This window comes from Trachypithecus francoisi, unplaced genomic scaffold (assembly GCF_009764315.1).
Source record: "Trachypithecus francoisi isolate TF-2019V2 unplaced genomic scaffold, Tfra_2.0 Lachesis_group5, whole genome shotgun sequence".
NCBI lineage: Eukaryota > Metazoa > Chordata > Mammalia > Primates > Cercopithecidae > Trachypithecus > Trachypithecus francoisi.
In genome coordinates, this window is record NW_022681470.1 from 53,364,347 (window position 1) to 53,386,517 (window position 22,171).

Consider the following 22,171-nt stretch of genomic DNA (forward strand, 5'->3'; position numbering starts at 1 on the left):
TGGCAAAGCCAATATCAGACCACCTTTTCTACTATGAAACATGAATAGAAAGAACTAGTTGGAGACAAATAATTTAGAGGCTACCAACATTAAAACTGAGTGAATTAAAAAAAAAAAAAAGACCCTAAGTGGTACAACATACAATCTCTTCCATCATATCTTACCATTACAAACTATATATTATTCATGTTCCTCCCCTGAGCTCTTATTTTATTGATAAAATGTGTCCACATTGAATAATAATCACAGTATTTAATAAGTGTTAATAGGATAACAGAACTCTTGTTTTCCATAAGTATGAGAGAAAAAAATTTGACTTGAAGCTTGACTCTCTAAAACTCATTTAGCACAGTATCATTCAAATGGACTGAGTTTATGAAACATGAACAGCAATAAACTTCTATTGTGATGATTCTACTTTCCTCAAAGCAACTTAATGAAATATAGAAAATATTTGAATCATGGAAAAAATTTGAATAAAATTTTAACAAGAACTGGCACTTTATACACTTAATGTGTTTTTGAAAATATTTTTTCTAAATTATAAAATATCAAATAACAACATATTGATGACTTCTAAAGACTAAGAAGGTATCATTTAGCAGAAATTATTACCCAGCACTGAGCTAAGGAATTTTCATAAATTACGTATTACCTACCAACAGCAGTAAAATTATTATCCTCATTTTGCAGATGAGAGCACAGACAACTAGAGAGATTACACGATTGCCCAAGACCACACAGTTACTAAATGCTGGAAGAGGGACCAAACTCATCAGAAAGAGTTGGTTAAGACTTTATGCCCTTAACAGCTCTAATATACTGACATTAAAGGAGCATATGACCTTTAAAGTATATTATTTAATTGCTACCAAAATAGTAATACCAGAATTCACAAAGTATTAACATTTATTAACATTCCATATAATTATTCAGATTGCTGTGTATCATGTCCTAATTTCAGAGTCCTGATTTAGATATAACGCTATAAGATTTGGCTTTGTAGGCTTTAATTACAATAATTTATAGACATATGTTTATGTAAGTACTCAATAGAAAAAAAAATTACTTTCCTTTTAAACTTAAATCTTCTATTTTAATGAAAAAGAAGTATCAGAAATAACCCATAGAGTATGTAACCCAAACTCTTTGATATTTGCTTTTAGCATTAAATTGACTACGCAATGGCATGGTTAGGAGTAACATGATGAAAAGTAAAATAAAAGTCCACTGCAAAATTAAGACAGTTCAAATTCTCCTGCTTAAATACTGACATGCTCCACTGCTCCCAAATATCTAATTAATTTGAGAGAAAATTTTATTCATCTTTTCAAAAATGGTAACTCTCTAGCTCAGTGCCTGCCTGGTTCTTGCGTTGATAAGATAGTGTGGAAAAATTACAATAACTGTAATCAATACTTTAAAAAACCTTTTCTATCGGCTGAGGCAAGGTAAAGGGCAAATTCTCATTTACTATTAACCTGAACTGCTATTTCAAGAGGGAGTGGCTTTTAAATATCCCAAATCTTGCAGTTCAACTTCTGCAGGTTATTTGAACATGCTATTAGTAGCACTGGCAGTACATGAACATTTGATTTGTAATATTTGACTGAAAAGTGATATTCTGTAGCACTGAATGTAGATTAAATAGACGGAAAAAAAAAAAAAAAAAAAGGAAAACAAACGTTTAAAGCAAAAGCTTTTGCCCTAATGCCCTGGGTGCAATACACCACCAATGTGATGATTTACTTAAAATAATAAAAACATGAATAGTATCTATTTTTATCATGAGGTTCTCCAAGAGGGCAATGTCAAAGTGTGATTTATTAATCTTTTTCCTTTACTTTTCTTACTAGCACACAGCAAAACAAAGATTTTATCAGCAAAACAAAAACTGTCTTATTGCAAACATTCTGTTGAGATTTTTAAAAAGCAGTCACTTTTATTGTTATTCTTAATACATAAGCTGTGTAAATTTCCTTGTTTGTCTTTGTTTTGCCAATGATACAAATCTACAATGATACAATAGTATACCCAGAAAGTAAAAAGGACTAATATAGTTTTCTCTAACCAATTATGTTAGAAACTTACATTTTACAATGATTTACAGAAGTTGTATAGTTATGGGCAGCAATTAATTTTTACCAAGAAACAACAATACATAGACTACTAGTTGTGTAAAGGAATGAAATCATATTTCTAGGGTAATGATGCGGAAGTATGCATTAAACATCATAAAATAGAAATGCTCATACTCTTATTCCTCAATAGAGTAATTTCATATTTAAGAATTTATTTTAGTAAATCATCAATGAGGCCCCCCAAAAGCCTATAAGTATTTAAAGACAAGAATGTAAAATATCAACATGGAAGCAGCCTAAATATCTAACAACACCTAATTAAATAAACACAATATATTCATATTATAGAATATTATACTATCAAAAGTAATCTTGTTTAGGAATCTACTTAGAAATACATGTCACAAAATAATGGATTTAAGTAGGTTTACATAAAATATGTTAAGTGAAAACATCAGTTGATATAACTGTATCTTCTATGGTATAACTCCACTTGTATAAACATAATCCTTAAAGTCACTATATATAAAAAACAGCATGTGATTGTGTGTGTGCGCGTGAATAGTCAAAGTATTTTACATGTTCTTCTGTTAACAATTCCACACATTAAAATGTACCAACTATACATTTTTAAGTGTTCTTGAAAGAATTTAACATAGTATTTGTAGTCTAGAGGTGTTGGCATTAAATGTCCAAAATGTATTTTTAAAATAAAATAAAATTATTTGAGTAGTTTATCACCAAATAATATTGTAAGTTTAAGCATGACATGTTTCCTTATTTTTCTATTCTGAAACCATCTCTCTTTGGGGAGTTTACCAAACCAAAAACCAATCTCTCTGATACCAGACCCTTCATAATCAATCTAATAAGTTGTTCCATTTCTTATAAAAGTATACAACATGAGTATGTGTATTTGTGACATTTATTCATTAACTCTGATTATATGTGACTACTATTCCACATTCTTGATATTCTTGGCTCTCTGTAGGTGTTTTGAATACACTGAATTGTCCCTTTCATTCATTTTGTCAGTTATTGAACCTACCGTCTATCATACTCATCCCATTTCATTAAAAGTTATTCAATTTATGCATATAGATTTCTAAATCAATTTTTACTAAGTATTACCTACAGTGTACTCCTAAACCTTCTAAACGCTACTTTTTAAACAGAGTGACTCTAACATTCCTCTTGCTTTCTTCATTCTAATGCCAGAGAACACATTTTTGTAGCCATTGTTGTTTTAAAAATAGTGTGTAGAGTACAATATACATTATACAGGTTTTAGCTACACTAAAAGCCAAGACTTTACCACTACATAGTATATCCCTGTAACAAAACTGCATTTGTATCCCTTAAATTTATACAAATAAAAAATAAATACAAAGTAAACACATTGTGACCCTCTAGTCTTTGGGAAATCACCAAAATGTTAAAGGACATATTGAAAGGAATAAAGCCAAGAATGCTGCTACTTGTCAATCTTTACTTTTCCCACACTTTTGACCGAGTATAGCTCTTCTTCACACAAGGCATTTAAAATATGCCAAGTGAGCAAAAATACAAAAGGGTGAGGGTAAAAAAGAACTGTATAGAAATCCCACATTTGCCACAAGTGATCAACAGATGCCAGCCACTGACAGATAATATTTGTTAACAAGCAGAACAGATTCTAATTATGAGATGGCTTGTTATAAGAAAGGTAAATAGTATAATGGTCGCTGCAGTGGAGGCCAGGTTTCAGGTGACAGCCCCAAGCCTGCACTCCTCCTCCAGAGCCTTGCTTTCCTGCTTCCTCACAGACCCTGGCACTACCCTCGTTCTTTTCTTCACTGCCCTTCCAGATAATGTAGGACATGCTCCTCCAGGTGAAAACGACTTTTTGGTGATGAGCTGGGGGTGGGCAAGGGCTCCATCACTCACAAAATCCTGATGGTTGATCTACTTCAAAATTTTAAGTAAAACAAAGCTTCTGTTTATAAACTCATATTTTCACGTTACTTGGCAGTAAAATCGAGTTCACCTCAACCACAACTTAGAGGTATGTTCTCTTCCTTATTGATATGGTTGAGATGTTACACCACCTTCAAATCTCATGTTGAAAGGAGATCTCAGGCCAGGCGCAGTGGCTCACGCCTGTAATCCCAGTATTTTGGGAGGATGAGGCGGGTGGATCACTTGAGGCCAGGAATTCAAGACCAGCCTGGGCAACATGGCAAAACCCTGTCTCTACAAAAAGATACAAAAATTAGCTAGGTGTAGTGGCATGCGCCTGTACTCCCAGCTCCTCTGGAGTCTGAGGCATGGAGACAGAAAGTAGAAGAATGTTTAGCAGATGCTGGGAGGATAGTGTGAGGGTTTTGGGCGAGGAGGTGGGGATGGTTAATGGGTAACAAAAGTAAAAAAGAAATGTATATATTTATATAATATATAATGTTATTCTTTCTAACTGTATATTTATATATTTATATTTATAGTAAATATATTAATATATGTTTCAAACTATATATAAATATATTAATATATAACTTTCAAACTATATATAAATATATAAATGTATTTATATAGTTATAATTTTATGTATAGTTAAAGTTATATATTAATATATGTGCTATCAAATGCTTTCTAACCATATATACAGTTAGAAATACATATATATATATACATACATATAATCAGATACATATCTATGTATATACACATATAAAAATATATATTTAAAAATACATAGATAGAGATAGAAAGAATGAATAAGACCTAGTATTTGATAACACAAGAGGGAATCTACAGTCAATAATAATTTAAATGTACTTTTATTTTTTATATTTTTATTTCTATAAAAAATTTATATTAAATTTAATAAAAATTATTGTAAGATAATTTAATAAATTAATTTAATAAAATAATTTTTATTTCTATAAAATTTGGGGGGAATAGGTGGTATTTGGCTACATGAGTAAGTTCTTTAGTGGCAATTTGTGAAATTTTGGTGCACCCATCACCTGAATAGTATACACTGAAGCCAATTTGTAGTCTTTTATCCCTCACCCCCCTCCCACCCTTTGCTGCTGAGTCACCAAAGTCCATTGCATCATTCTTATGCCTTTGCATCCTCATAGCTTAGCTCCCACATATGAGTGAGAACCTATGATGTTTGGTTTTGCATTCCTGAATTACTTCACTTAGAATAATAGTCTCTAATTCCATCCAGGTTGCTGCAAATGCCATTAATTCATTCCTGTTTATGACTGAGTAGTATTCCATCATATATATACATATATACACACACACACACACATATATATATATATATATATATTTCTTTTTCCACTCTTTGATTGATGGGCATTTGGGCTGATTCCAATTTTTTTCAATTGTGAATTGTGCTGCTATGAACGTGCATGTGCAAGTATCTTTTTGTATAATGATTTCTCTTCCTCTGGGTAGATACCCAGTAGTGGGATTGGTTTTAAAAATAACTAAAAGCATATAATAGGATTTTTTTGTAACACAAAGGATAAATGCTTGGGGGGATGGATACCCCATTTTCCATGATGTGATTATTACACGTTGCATGCCTGTATCCAACATCTTATGAACCCCCAAAATATGTACACCTACCATGTACCCACAAAAATTAAAAATTTAAATGTAACAAAAAAAACCCACAAAAGATCTGACTTTGTACACATATTATAATAGGAATGTACATGTTTTTGAATAACGTACCTTCTATTGGAATTTTTAGAACACGTTGTTTAGATAATGGTCACAGATGTATTCTACATACTTTTGATTCTTCAGGAAAATCACTCTTGATTCATACTAACACTGCAAAACTAAACAGACCCTAAACTATTATAAGCACTGTTTCTCAATAAGGAAAAGAAAAAAATTTTTACAGAAGACCAACATACACACACACACACCACACACACACACACACAAAATTCAATACCGTTCATCTCAACTCTGTATTACTATCATTACCTATGTTGAGTATGAGATGGAGTTGATAATTTACAACACCTCCACATGTCCCTTGGACAATGGCACTGCTGGCTGTCAAGCAGATTGATGGTTTTCACTGAGCAATTCCCTATGTAAATTTCAGAATTCACTTTAACAGTCATTTGAACTGTCACAGTATGAATTATGGACTGAAGCACATTCTGCTTTGCTATTTCCACAGAAAAGCTCCTTGTGAATATTAAATTAGATGGGGAAAAGACATTTTCAAGTCAAATACCTTAAACTATGATACCTAGGCTTAGAATGAACATTGAAAACTATTTTTTTTCTAAGGGGGATAAGAATTTTAATTCAAATGACTCATTTTTATTATAATATGTACATATGTATATATGTGGTGGCCTATATATTCATAGCTGTGACTTACTTCTTTTTCTTTTGGCAATATCTCCTTTATACCGCAGAACTAAAATTCTTGGAGACTTTGTATGGACTGCTTGTGTTAAATAATGTAGAAGGATCCAAAACGAATTAAAGACCTGGTTTTACCCCTAGAAAGTTATGTTACACCTTCAAAAATATAAGCATAATTATAAAACAAAATAATGGCATGTAGAATATATGGATTAATTGGAGTGATTTCAAAATGTCATTAATAACTCTGGTACTGCATCCAGTTTAGAGTCTGGTAATGAAAAGGGGGTGACATGATACCAGATAGCCTCAGATCATGGTATGACACAAGCAAAAAGCAGACATCAGCTGGTGAAAAAAGAGATAATTTCTGTGAATAAATACACAGATCAAATTTCAAAAAGCATTTTAGGAAGAAAAGTTGATTAATAAAGAGCTTTGAATGTTGAGCTGAGCAGTTTAAATTTCAAATAATAGCATTAATGACATACCATAGGTCTTTAAATGTGAATATGACATGGTAAAATCATGTTTAAGAAGACTATGATGAAAATGCATAGGTTGACTGAGGCTCGAGTTAAGCATTGAAGACTACTGTAGATAGGGTGCATAAAACAGACCTGGAATAAAGAGCTACGCTGGCAAGCGCTGCAGTAATTTAAATAAGATAGAATGAAACTGTACCAAGAAACAATAGGCAGAGCTCAATACCTAATTGAGGAAGGAATTTGAAAAAATAGTACAAATCTACTGTAAGTTTTTGAAATGGAGAATTGAAATAATCATATTGATATTAAGGAATTGATATTAATGAATTAATGATATTAATTCACTATAATTGAAATAATTATGGTGATATTAAAGATGATAGATAAATTAAAAAGCTGCACTAGTTTGAGGTTATTCATATGATATGAATTACTTAGCAACCAGAAGTTGGCTATAATAGTCATGTACTTCATATATATCTCTATCTATGCACATATAAACAGTCATTCCTTGGTATCTAGAGGGGATTGGTTCCAGGACCCCTGGGGATACTAAAAACCACAGATGCTCAAGTCTTTGATATAAATGACATAACATTTGCACGTAACTTAATCATACCCTCCCATCAAGTATAAATCTAGATTAGTTATAATAACTAGCAGAATGTAAATGCTACATAAATAATTGTAATACTGTACTGGCTTTTCATTTGCATTTTTGTAGTAGGTTTCTCATTTTTATTTTTATTTCAATAGTTTTTGGGTTACAGGTGGTTTTTGGTTATGGGGATAAGTGTTTTAGTGGTGATTTCTGAGATTTTAGTGCACCCATCACCTGAGCAGTGTACACTGCACACAATATATAGTCTTTTATCCCCCACCCTTCCTCCCAACCTTCCCCCCATGTCTCCAAAGTCCATTATATCACTCTCGGGGCTTTGCATCCTCATAGATTAGCTTCCACTTGTAAGTGAGAACATATGGTGTTTGGTTTTCCATTCCTGAGTTATTTCACTTAGAATAATGGCCTCCAGCTCCATTCAATTTGCTCCAAAAGACATTATTTTGTTCGTTGTTATGGCTGAGTTGTATTCCATAGGGGGTGTGTGTGTGGGGGGGTGCATACGTGTATATATACGTGTATATATACACACACACATATATATATATATATATACGTATGTAACATTTTCTTTATCCAGTTGTTGGTTGATGGGCACTTAGGTCAGTTCCATATATCTGCAACTGCAAGTAGTGCTGCTATAAATATGCATGTGCATGTGTCGTTTTCAAACACATAGTGACTTCTTTTCCTTTGAGTAGGTACCCAGTAGTGGGACTGCTAAATCAAATAGTAGTTCAAGTTTTAGTTTTTCAAGGAATCTCCATACTGTTTTCCACAGTGGTTGTACTAATTTACATTACCACCAGCAGTATAAAAGTGTTCCCTTTTCACCACATCCATGCCAACATTGATTGTTTTTTGACTTCATAATCATGGCCATTCTTGTGGTAGTACGGTGGTATCACATTGTGGTTTTAATTTGCATTTCTCTGATAATTAGTGATGTTGAGCATTTTTTCATGTGTATTGGCTATTTGTGTGTCTTGTTTTGAGACTTGTCTATTCATGTCCTTTGCCCACTTTTTGATGGTATTATTTGTTTTTTAAAAATAATTTCCCTCCATGATTGGTTAAATCCACAGATGCAAAACCCATGGCTATGAGAAGGCTGGCTGTATAGGGCTATATTAATAACCAAATTCAGAATTCTTACAAAGTCTTTACTTTTTATTTATTTATTTTGTTTGCTTGTTTGTTTGAGACAGGGTCTTGTGCTGGAGTGCAACTGTGTGATCACGGCTCACTGCAGCCTCAATCCTCCCAAGCTGAAGCAATCCTCCTATGTCAGCCTCCCGAGTAGCTGGGATTAGAGCACATACCACCACACCTGGCTAATGTCTTGTCCTTTTTTAGTGATGGGATTTGGCCATTTTTCCCAGTCTGATCTAGAACTCCTGGGCTCAAGCAATCTGTTGCCTTGGCTTCCCAGAGTGTTGGGATAACAGGTATGAGCCACCCCACCCAGCCCTTACAAAGTCTTAATAGAACATTAAATTGTATATTTACTTTGGACACTAGTGGAAAAAGAAAATAAATTAATTAGTACAATATAGGTAAAAAGGAGAGAATAAACATAATTCAGGCTTGTGTTTTGGTTAGAATCCTAGTATGTTCTCCATCAAAGGACAGCCATTCTATTATAGTATCTATTGACTACATTTACATATCAGGTTCTCAACAAAGAATGTAACTTCTGCCGGGCGTGTTGGCTCACGCCTGTAATCCCAGCACTTTGGGAGGCCAAGGTGGCAGACCACGAGGTCAGGAGATCAAGACCATTCAGGCTAACACGGTGAAACCCCGTCTCTACTAAAAATACAAAGAATTAGCCAGGCGTAGTGGTGGGCGCCAGTAGTCCCAGCCATTCAGGAGGCTGAGGCAGGAGAATGGCGTGAATCCGGGAGGCGGAGCTTGCAGTGAGACGAGATCGCGCTGCTGCACTCCAGCCTGGGCGACAGAGCGAGACTCTGCCCTTCCCACACCCCCCAAAAAAATGAATGTAACTTTGTAACTTCAATCTCTTTATTATGAATCAAAGCCACCTATACTTAAAAAAGAAAAAAAAAAGATTTTTAAGAAAAGTTAAAAACTTTTTTAAGGAAGATTAAAAGGTTCTTAAGGAAGATTGAAAGACTGAGCAGTGTACACTGTACACAATATATCAATAATATAATCAATCAGTAACCTCATGTACTTTTTTTTTTTTTTTTTTTTTGTCCTATAGAATATACCTGAAATACAATACTGGGTGTGTCCTGTAGATCTACTTTAAGAGAATAATTCTCTCTAGTTATATCAGCACCAGGGAGTGAGAATGTTATGAGTCTTATGAAACTTGCTATTTCATGATAGGAGAGTGGATAAGAATACTGTACACTAACCAAAGATCCACAGGATAAATTTGTTTTAAATTTGAGCCCCAAGGAAAGCTGCGTTTCTTCTGAACTACTACTTCATTCCTCGTCTTATGCGAGAGGTCATGCCCTTGTCTTTGCTCTGGCTAACTTTACAACCCATCTTCAGTAAATACATACAAATTCATGGAAGTCATACTATGAACCTACATACACCTAACTTGGTTTTTTTCCTTATTATCTTTTCATTCTGTTGTACTTTCTATTTATTCTGTGCTATTGCATGAATTTCTGTGAACCACTGCAAATCTTCAAAACAGGCAGAACATACTAATAAGTAGGCCTAAGTGTTAAGCCCTAAATCAAGTAACTTCACCTTATGATATGTAAATTTCATAACATTCCTGCATAGTGTTTTCATTATCACCAGTACAGTGTTGAGAAAAAAATCAATTTCACACTGGCACAAATGCTTCAGGAGATGGAAGCATAAACAGGAAATCCTAAAGTCCTACTGAGAAAAACATTGAAAAACAAACCTAGCTATAAAATAATAATAATAATTGTGGATTACCTAAAGTAGCAAAGAAGTGAATGACCCTGGCCAAAGCATTCAAAATGGACATTTTAAAACAGTAAGTTAACTGTTTGATCTTACATGATGCCTTTTTGATTGATATATGCTCATGATTCATTTATCATTCATTTCCTTTTTCATATTAACCATTCTGCTAAGCGACTGTTTTTATTTTGTTCCTGGAATACTAATTACCTTTACCTGATTTCAATCAATCAATCAACAATAATCTATACTCCCGGCCGGGCGCGGTGGCTCAAGCCTGTAATCCCAGCACTTTGGGAGGCCGAGACGGGCGGATCACGAGGTCAGGAGATCGAGACCATCCTGGCTAATACGGTGAAACCCTGTCTTTACTAAAAATACAAAAACTAGCTGGGCGAGGTGGCGGGCGCCTGTAGTCCCAGCTACTCGGGAGGCTGAGGCAGGAGAATGGCGTAAACCCGGGAGGCGGAGCTTGCAGTGAGCTGAGATCTGGCCACTGCACTCCAGTCCGGGCGACAGAGAGAGACTCCGCCTCAAAAAAAAAAAAAAATAATAATAATAATAATAATCTGTACTCCCATAAACACACAAATAAAACCGTTGCCTTAGTTTGTTTTGCTAATTTTCCATTTCATTCTACTTTCTCCAGACTGTCAGAAGAACCATGCTGTACATCTAGAGGGAAAAGCGTTTTTTCCTTCAGAAAGTATGACCAACTTCAAAAATTCCCTAACACTTATTTCAATCAAATCATTATAACACTGGCCTATGGAGATGCAAGAGCTGTGTGATTTTTCTGACTTCAAAAGTCTTTAAATTTGTTTGAATTTTGTTCTTCCTATTATTTAAATAGCATTAAATCACATTTGTGTATGTTGTAAGCATTGTGAATGGGCATAATAATTAGATTCTAGTTACCTCTTACAGGTTATGTGACTTCGAACAAGTTATATATTTCTGTACCTTGGTTGATTCAATCGTAAAATGGGAAAAATAACAGAATTTCTCAGAATCGGTATAAAGATAAAGTAATATATGTAACTGCTTAAAAAATGTTTGACACATGCTAAGTACTTGGTAAATGTTCTCTGATGTTACAATAAATACTAAATATGATCATACATTTTCACCTTATCTTTTGCATTTTTATTGGAAATGGATGAAATAGCACATAAACTCTTGTAAGCAGAGAAAGATAAGAAATAGAAACAAAATACTGACAGCTTCCATCTATAATTTGCCAATGTAATCACCACATAGTGTGGCAGTGATGGAAGTCATTATCATCACTCCTTAATGGAACCTGTGCAGCTTGCTGATCACCCTATCTGATCCCTATGGGACAGAGTAGTATTTCAATTTTTGACAGATTTGTCCATTATTAAACTAGACATCTGGCCCCCGTTGTTAACAACTAGTTGTTTGTAATATGTGGACAATCTACAAGTTTTCCCACAGGGAGTTAAATGAGGTCCAAATGTGTTAATCTGCTTTTATCCCTATTTACACAGTGGTTTACAAGATGGCTAAGTGTGTCCTTGTAATAACAATTCATCATTATGATTCCATGTAAGTCCAGTGCAAGAAAGCCACGAACAACCAGTTCACTGTTTCTTAGATTTACAGTTTTCTGGCTTTATATGCCAAGTCCATTTCTTACCCATATTTACATACTGTGAAAATTGGAAGTAATACAACTCTGAACTCAAGGAATGCATACACAGAGGGATATGGTTCTCACCCTTTAAGGCTGTGGCATGATTGCAGTAGTGCTGAGACTACTGAAACACTGATTGGAAGAGAGGTACAGCTGAGACTCTAAAGAGGAAAGAGGTCAAAGAGTTGGAGATGCGCTGCCAGCGATTGTCCCCTACACATCAGCCACGGCTGACAATTGGGTTCTGTTTCGGTTTTCCTTCACTGCTTCTATTTGTCAGAAAAGACTAAGATAAATACGTCCAATCCAAGGCATAATTGTGGGAGAAATCTCACTGTCCTTGGTTTCCCTCTTTTGCTGATTATCTTCTGCCTCACATCCAAGAGCATATTTTTCCCTATTTCTTTCAGGCAACTAGGGCTTTCCAGGTTCTCACCTCTTTACCTCCAAACTCCAAAGCCATCTCCACTTCCCAGTCAAGAAAGACAAATAAGTCTAATACCACTGGTGAACTAATTTATTTCATTTACATTAATGATTTATTTGTTCAAGTATGTACAGTGGTTCCTCCTTAATTTGAAATTATACTACATCTAAGACTTTATGTATGAGTCAGCTTGTTTTAGCTGTACCTAGTTGTTAAGGAGTCAGGGTCAGAAATTTCTAATTCACTCCTCTGCTTTTATGTGACCAGCTACAGAGAATCCAATGTCATTTCATGGTGTTTTCTGGCCTCCGTGGAGCCTAGTGTTCTATTCATCTGCTGCAAGCATGTATATGATCACTCTTCTACATGAGAGGTATGCAATGAAATATCCCAGTGGTTTAGGGTCCTCCAATACCCAGGTGCTGTGACAAATTGTGAGCCCAAATACACATAAACAAAGCTGTAAGCTGGAGAGATGGGGTGATTGGCTGCAAGGCATGAAGAGGAACCTCAGCTGCTAAGAGCAAAAAGTTTTTGTTTTTATTACATGAGTCTTTAATCAAGAAAACTACAGTGACAAAACACATAATATCAGAAAAGTTGTCACTATCAGTGATTGTTTTAGTCAATAAAAAACTAATGATGCAGTTTGGTTGACAAAGTAAAACATGGTTATCATGTGTGGTGAATTTCTTGGTTTCTATGTTCTGGAGCACAATAATAGTAATACGTGTATATTAGATATCCATTCTTGATATGGATTACATTGCATGTTTGACAGAGTAACAGTGTTTTATGTCTTATTTAATTGCAAGAGTAAAACAGTATCTATGCTCAATATTGACAATTTGCTTATTCATAAAGTTTGATCATTTGCTGATACCTTTAAACTTTCACACACCACCACCACTTCTACTTCTGAAGAAGTTTCTGGCCCTGCATATCCATCTCTACTCTACATAAGCAGAAAACTCAAGATGAGAAGAGACTTAAAGTTCCCCACCTTCACTTGCATCCTACCGTCTACAACCCCACCCAACCAATTTTGACTTTGTGCTGAGTATGAAATTGTGTCAGTGCTCCAGGCCCACCCTTCTCTTCTGTAAGTGATTTTCTCCATAGCTATGGATGGCTTCAGTAACAAGGCCACATGTAAGGCCCAGTTTGGTCTCTTGAACTCCAGACCCATACTTCCAAATGCCTCCTGACTTTCCTCAGTTCCTTGAAAATGCCTTGCTCTCTCCCGACACTGGCCTTTTAGGCAAGCTGCTCCTTAGCCTGAAATATTCTTTTCCCATTTAATCTACCAGCATCTTCTCATCCTTAGACCTTGATCTCAACACAGATTTCTTTGAAAACTTTCCCCAGACCACCATTTCATCTGCCAGACTAGACTCATCTTCCATCATGCTCTCTCAAAACATTGTGCAATTCTCCTTTATAGCCTAGCACAACTGTAATTAAGTTCATGTATGTATTTTTAAATCTAATATCGGTTTCCACTACTGTAAAATCATTTACATCTGAACTAGGTCTGTTTTGCTCACAATTTTATCCCTAGTGCTTAGTGTGCTTCTTGATAATTAGTAGGTGTTTAATATCTGTGAAAGAATGATGCCAATGTTGTTAAGGGTTTCTGCAGGCTATCATTTAAATTTTGAAATGATAAAGACCAATATATCCACATCTGTCAGAAGTTTCTGTAGGGAGATGTTATTTAGCAAAAACATAACTGGCTCTACTGATACAGTGGTTATTTTAATCCGCTTATAATGATGGTGTTTCACCAATTTTATAGCCATCATACCAATTCTCTGACCCTGTATTTTAGCCTACTTCAATTTTTTTTTTCAGAATTGCCACATAAGATTACAAAGCAATATAAAAGATAAATTGCCCCATACTGCATTTTTATTCCTCAATATTTTATCTAAAAGTCTTATTTCTTTGGTAATATGTCTGACATTCATATCCGTCCTAATTTCAAAAAGAAGTTGAGCAGATGACTATAATATATTGTTATCAATGTGGACACAGTTTATCCTATTCACTATCTCACAATGTTTAGATAGATGTCTGTTACTTAAATTACAACTCAATTGCTAATGATTAAGATCCTGTGAAAAGGGTTTTTTTCCTATGACCCATAAAAAAAATCCCATATCCAATCAAGAATTGTCAAAGATTAAAAATAATTGTCTTTCTGGATAATTATTTATTGTTTTGATTGCTTTTGCAGAGAAAATTTTAATTATAAATTTAAAACTCAGAAAAAAGACATCTTGATGAAGGATACTGCTCAACATTAAATATTGCTCAGAGAAAGGCCAAGTTAACTTAATTTCAAATTATAAGTATATAAAGCAACTGGTTACCATTTCACTGTAAAAAATGTTGCTTTTTGCTCTATTTTCTAAAGATAACTTAGACAAGCATGGTGCATAATAAATAATATGACATAGGCAATACATGAATACTCTAATAAAAACAAATGAACCATCAATGACAAAATGACTGATTGCTATGATCTCAATGTTGGTGTCCCCACGAAATTCATATATTGGAACATAATACCGAATGTGACAGTATTCAGAAGTGGAACCCCAGGGAAGCGATTAAGTCACTCACAGAAGTACTGCTAATATATAACCAAGTACAGAAAGTGGGCATATGCTAGCTGTTAACTTGAATCAGACTTTAAAAACAAAGTATCAGTAATTTGAAAAGTCACATTTCAATTTTATTTATAAGAGTTGGTCAAAAGAAAAGAACTCTGTGTGTTTTATATAAAATATTGATGTCTGAATTCTTAGTAGTGATTGAAAAACAATAATTACTAAGTAATATAATTTTCTCTGCATTTTATGTATTACACTATATATATTCAAAGTCTATTTTTTATACCATTACCTGTTTAAGTTTCTAATTTTCTAATGTGGATTTTTTCATAATATAGTCGATACTGACAAGAAACACAGGATTGTCTAAACTCTTCCTAAAGTAAATGCTTAAATCATTTTTGCAGACATTGTAGATGCATAGTTGATGCCACTATCTGATTAAAGAGTAAAAATAATGTGTCATTCAACAGCACTCAAAAATTTAAAATTGTCTTTACTAACCTGAACTTAAAATTTAGAATAAATATTTTATAAGAAATGGCTGCTTTTCAAAACAATATATAATTTATTATGGGGGATAAAATTGGTAATTTGTAAAATGTTTAATATGCCAATCCAAAACCCATTCTCACAACTGAATTTGATTATGTAAAGCAATATATTTTGCAGTTTATATCTAAAATTACACATATTCCAAATGCTGTTGAAATATTTCTCTATTTTTATAAATACCTCTTAAACTGTTAATTGGATTGACTTGTACTGTGTTCAAATCCTTTAACGTTTTAACAACTACAATGCATTAGTTGACTTCCTTTAATTACTTCTAAAGGCCACCTATAAATACAACAGGTATACATGAAACTATTGGATTTGAAAAAAGTGACCTGATTTTTGAAAACTATGATGGTCTTAATTAAATAAATGACTTTCTCTTCTATGGCTACAACTGAGGATTTTCCATTAACAGTAATTGGAATTGCGACAATTTATTCACATTAAGTGCATTGTGTTCCAAAGTTTAAAATTACTAAATCATGATGAAACAGGAGAAGGCTTGTATAAGTGTCTGATGACTTTTAAAACCTGTAACTTATCAGTCTTTAACTGCAGGAGAATACCCTAAATCTTTATTGCTTTGTGAATCATAGAAATATTAAAACAGAAAACAGGCTTGGAGCAGTGGCTCACACCTATAATCCCAGCACTTTGGGATGCCAAGGCAGGAAGATGGTTTAGTGCCAGGAGTTGAATATTGAATGTTGAATGCCTTGAGCCATCTCTAATATGTGACTTCAACTACTTTATTTTCAAGTAAATGCTGAATATCCTTTCTGCAAATGGTGCAGAATCGTCTTGACATTCTTAAAATGGAAATTCTATAAGGACATCATCATAACATAAACAATACTGTCAATATTCTGTGGTGAATTAACCTCTTATCATATCTGTGACCTCCTCTAGACTGAGCACTATTTCATATTCCTTTCCATATTTGTCCCAAAACCTAACTTAATGGGGCTCTGAGATGTAGCAAACATTCAAATATTAGCTGAATGAATACATGGCCATTAAAGATATATCATACAAATCATTTGAATTAGAGTTTTGGTTTTTACTCAGGATGTCAAACAAGTAAGTGTGCATCGTATATACAAAAGACATCCCTACACATAAGCAATATTCTCATTTAGCAGCTCTCAGATTTATTTTGTGGCCTCACAGAAGTAGTGTTATCCATGTGCTAAGTTCTCCGCACTGCTGTGTCTAACCCTATTCCCATATGTCCTACTCAGAAAATGATATCAGAGTGCAAATGAGAGAGAAGCAATTATATAAGGATAGCACACATATATATTCATTACATATATTATAATATATTATTCACATATATTTGTAATATATGATGCATTACATAACAATACACAATTTTTAGCATATCATATGAAATATTTTATAATACATATACTACAAAAACAATGCAGATCTCTTACATATACACTATATACATTACATGTACATTATGCCAGTGTATGTGTATGTGTTTATACCTACACAAAAGGTGGCACAATATAAATTTCGGTGACCTACTTATCCAAAGTTGGTTCACAGAAAATCTATGGTATGGAATACATACTTCCTATATCCTAATAGGCCCATCAATATTATATCTTTAACAACACCCATTTGAGTATCTATGATATGCTTCATTCATTTTCATATGCCAGTCAACTATGACCTAAGATGGAGTTTGAAATTCTTTTTTTTTTTTTTTTTTTTGAGACAGAGTCTCGCTCTGTCCCCCTGGCTGGAGGGCAGTGGCGCGATATCGGCTCACTGCAAGCTCCGCCTCCCGGGTTCACGCCATTCTCCTGCCTCAGCCTCCTGAGTAGCCAGGACTACAGGCGCCCGCCATCGCGCCCGGCTAATTTTTTGTATTTTTAGTAGAGACGGGGTTTCACCGTGGTCTCGATCTCCTGACCTTGTGATCCGCCCGCCTCGGCCTCCCAAAGTGCAGGGATTACAGGCGTGAGCCACCGCCCCCGGCCGGAGTTTGAAATTCTTACAGCGAGGAACAAGGTAGAAGTGTTTATGTTCCTACAGTTGGAACACATCATTACAAGGATGTGGCTCTCTAGATCCAGAAGACAGCTATCTTGATTCAGATTCTGCCAGAAGGTAAGCTTGAGATAGGATTGCAGCAGAAGCAGTTTATTTGGGAACTGATCACAAATAAAATACCAGTAGGGGAGAAGAGAGACAGAAGCCAATAAAGCTTTCAGTATTAAGCCAGTTATCACTGCGGGCAAGTGGAGCTCAGTCCCTTTGGACACCGTGTAGAATATGCTTCAGAATTATCCAAGCTGAGGAGCAAGGAACCAAAAGTATTGATTCAGAAATAGCCTATTTACTCAGTGACACTCTAGCTTTTTCTCCAAACAGGACTTGTGTGCACCTGAGGTTGGTGGTGGGGAGAAAACTTCATGCAGGAGGTGTTCAATGAAAGTTGCTTTGAGAATATGGGCAGAGCACTAAATGTATCCGTTGTTGGAAATGACCTACCTACTCCTACATGAAAGAGGGCTTCCTCCTCAACTCTATAGGAATTAAGTCCAAGAAGATAACTGAGTAGAATAAGATTGCTATTCAGGTGTAATTGCAAAGAGGAATTTGTCACCATAGTATAGACAAGGAAGATGACTTCATCTACCACATATTGGCTTAGGATTTTGAAAAGGAAAAAAAAAAAAAAAAGGATTGCAAACAGCAAATCAGAAGTGAACAAGGGAACTAACATTTAATGAGCACCTAAACAATGCTAGGTGCTGTAAATTATTCTTATAAGTTCAAATAAATTAAATGAAAAGAACTTAAGAATTTCTTGAGGGATTTGAATAACAATGAGCTGAACTGAAGAGTCATCTTTACACTGATAAGATATAATATCCAAGACAAGTATTAAATTTACCAAAATTTCAGTTTCTTTGTGCCTAACATAATTACCTGCTATTCAGAGTTTGTGGATTAACTAAGAGAGAACATATCACACCGTTAAAAGAACCTGGGAGAACTTAGTTCCAACTAAATGTTAGTTCTGTGCCTCCCCATCCTTCCTCTTGTCACAGTTTTATAAGATAAATAGTAAAATTCCCATTATAAAAAATAAGATTGCTGAATCTCATAATGGCTGAATGACTTTCCCAAGGCCACTCAGCTAGTGAAGGAAACAGCCAAGGACTGAAGTCTGGGTTTCCCTGATTCCAAGTATCTTGCCTTCAAAGATTAACAACAAATGGAACCACAATCAAAAAACAGTTTTCTGTGAAGCCACAAAATTAGCCAAGTCCTTAAAAATGGTTGAATGATTGTCTTAAATGTTTAATAATGCATTTTAGTGGCAAATGTGGCCTGCTTTTTAAGTTAAAGTTGGGCTAGCATGATCTTTTAACATAACATAACATTTTAACCATTCTGCAAAACTTTTTTAATATAGCAGTAATCCATTTAAGCAGTGTTCAACTAACCAAAATTCTTAATTACTAAAATATTTCTGCAGCATCCTTAAAAAAATGAGGGCAACCACATGAAAATTAACATATTGGATATGATATTTAAAACAAACAAACAAGCAACAATACCATCACTATAACCAAAGTATGGGCTTTATGTGTTTAATCTATCTCACACTTTCTCCAAAGAGGATTTCTATTCTATATAATCATCCTGAGGTCCTGAACTAAGTGTACATTCAGTCACTAGGAACACCATGCTACACTTAAAAAGTCATTTAACCAGGCTAATACAGTTTATCTAAATGTCAATTTGTATTACAAACTCACTTAAAAATTATTTTCTTTATCTTCAGTTTACTCAAACACTTCACAAAGATACTGAGAAATTGGTATTACTTCTTTAGATTTTTAGCCAATAAGTGTACTTTTGCCTAAAAGAGATTGAATCAAAATATCCTCTACAAAACATCCAGCTCCCTTCAAATTACTAATATGAGACCAAACGGGATGCCCATAATTTATGCTCAAAATAAAATCCTGGGTGTGTAGAGACAGTAGTTGGTATGGGGAGCTGAAAAGGTGGAGAAAAGAAACAGAGTGTATTGGTCAGTGGTGAATGAGAAGGGGATTTTGGATTGGACCAATAATGGGTCTTTTATATAATTAAAATAGAACATCAATACTAAACTAAACTTCAATGAAACATTTCAAGTGAGTTAAGAACCTAGTTAGTATACACGTATTATTTTAAAACAAAGAAACGTGGCATGCGATATATGGGATGACTATTCCAGAAAATACTAAATTCGCTGAAATACAAAATGTGCTTGAGACAGAAATAGACAGAGGAATTTCAGAAGTTTGTGCAAAGCAGTAGTGCTATAAATAAAGCACATGAACAATATTTTGCTAGCAATAAATATTCTAGTTTTGAAACTTAGTTGTAATTTTGAGACATATATGCTGTTTCAGTTTAAAAAATATACTAGTTATGAAAAGGTTGTATCATGTTATACAAACACCATTATTCATAATGGTCAGAGTTACCTGTTCAAAGTGAGTATATTCTTTTAAAACGGTTGTCATTTTCACTAACTACCTGTTACATATTTAAACCAATTGTCTACCCAAAACTCCAAATGTTTAAACAGCATAAAATTTCCAGTGGCAAGTAGACACCTACTCAAGACAACACAGACAAGGAGTAGGTAAATAAACTCAGGAACATTAAGTTTCTAATGTGCTTTTTCAAACAACTTGCATGCAATTTTGAGTTTGATTAACCACACCTAAGGAAAAAACGCAAATTTTTTGGAACTGATATTGCATACCATTTGGGTGTATTGTACCTCTGATACCAGCCTTATACACATCCTAGAAAAGCATAGATAGACAAAAGAATAAGCACCAAATGAATGCAATAAATACCTTGCAAGAATAAGAAAAGTGTAAAGAAAAGGAGTTCCTTATCTATAGCAACAGTTCTATAGAGTCAAAATGGAGAGACAAATCAGAGTCTCTTTTACTCCCTCCCCCAGCCTTAGTCTCCCTCTCTGGCTCCGTTTTCCTTTTCTCCCTCCTTTCCCCACTTCGGCCCTCCCATTTCCGTCTCTTTTTCAGCAATATTTACAGAACAATGCTCCACCACACCACTCACCTGTCATCGTTTTGCCATCCTTGGTCCCCTAGCAGCAAATCTCGAAACCTGTACCTGGGAGGCAGAGGGGGCACTTCGCTCTCCAAATCAACCATCCTTCCTCAAAGAGTGGGAAACATCAAACAACAAATGGAGGAGAGGAGGGAGAAAGAAAGAAAATATTGCGGAGTAGAGGGAGAGGACTAACAAGACGCTGTGGCCCAGAGAGGGATGGGAGAAGGGGAAGGGGACAGGGAGGGGGAGGGGGTCGGCTTGGAGCCGGAAGCTAAGGCTTGAAAGGGGGCTGGCTCCTCTTTCCTGAGGGTGTAATGGGGATGATGCAAACCCAACCCAGGAGCAAAAGTCTGGCTCTGACAAGAATCAACGCTGCCAAGGAACCGCCCCCAGGCTCGGCACCGCCTCTGGTCCCCAGGACCAGGGGGAGGCGAGTATAAAAAGTTACTTCGCCGAAAAAGACGCGCGGTGCCTAGAAAGAGGGGAGAGGGGTGGGAGTGAGCGCCGCTTGATGGTGAAGCACTTTCCTTAAAGGCAGGTGGCAGAGCCTCCCAGAGGGCAGCAGCCCGGCCGCTGTTCTCTCGAGCGGGCTTGCACCCGGCACAGCCCCGAGCTGGCGGGAGTCGGGGGCGGTGGGTTTCGGCCCCAGACGCGTCCAACCCGGCTCTCCCCGCAATCTCCCTGCGGAGCTGGAGCTGGAGGCCCAGCCAATGAGACTCCCCCTCATTAGCATAGCACAGTGACGGCACGGGGGTGCCTTGGGGACAACCAATGGGGGCGAGCTAATTAGCGGATTGCGGGGCTCCAGACCCTTCTCTGGAAGGAGGGGGGCCAGGGTGCTTGGAGTGTTCCAATATGCCACCAGCTCCCTCTCTTTGATCGCCTTCGGTCCAGGTGGGCGGGATGCAAAAATTGCACGTTTCTGGAAAGGGAATCCCCACTCTCAGCCCCAGGAAAATCCCATTTTTTTCTCACATTCTGAAAGAAGGGAGGTGTTTCCCTGAACTCGGGGAAAAATGAAGGGCCACCTTAGGCCGCTGAAGAGAAGCATTTAGATGACAGGGAAGGAACATCGAAACGCACTGAGGATTTTACAGTAGTGAGTTGCTATTACTGCTATTGCTGCTACTAGCAGCGTTGTGGGCTTCCAGGTGGCCTGGCCTCAGCCTTCGGTCCGCTCCTATTAGTGATTCACACGGAGGAAGAAGTGAGCCTGAGACACCAGGGTCTTTTTTTTTTTTTTTTTGTCATTAAGAACCACTGCTTATATGAACCCTGCTAAACAAGCTCTGGTTCTGTTTGC

General features: G+C 35.7%; 1 protein-coding gene across 2 annotated transcripts in view; it reads right to left on the minus strand.

Moving 5' to 3' along the window:
- The window catches only part of KCNT2 (potassium sodium-activated channel subfamily T member 2), a 371,426-nt gene extending 349,867 nt beyond the window's left edge, over window positions 1-21,559 (minus strand). For both annotated transcript variants that reach the window (XM_033196980.1, XM_033196979.1), the window contains exon 1: window positions 20,875-21,559. In XM_033196980.1, coding sequence (XP_033052871.1) covers window positions 20,875-20,969 — 95 coding nt within the window. In that variant the 5' untranslated portion in view covers window positions 20,970-21,559. The remainder of the gene's footprint in view (window positions 1-20,874) is intronic.
- Window positions 21,560-22,171: the final 612 nt, after the last annotated feature.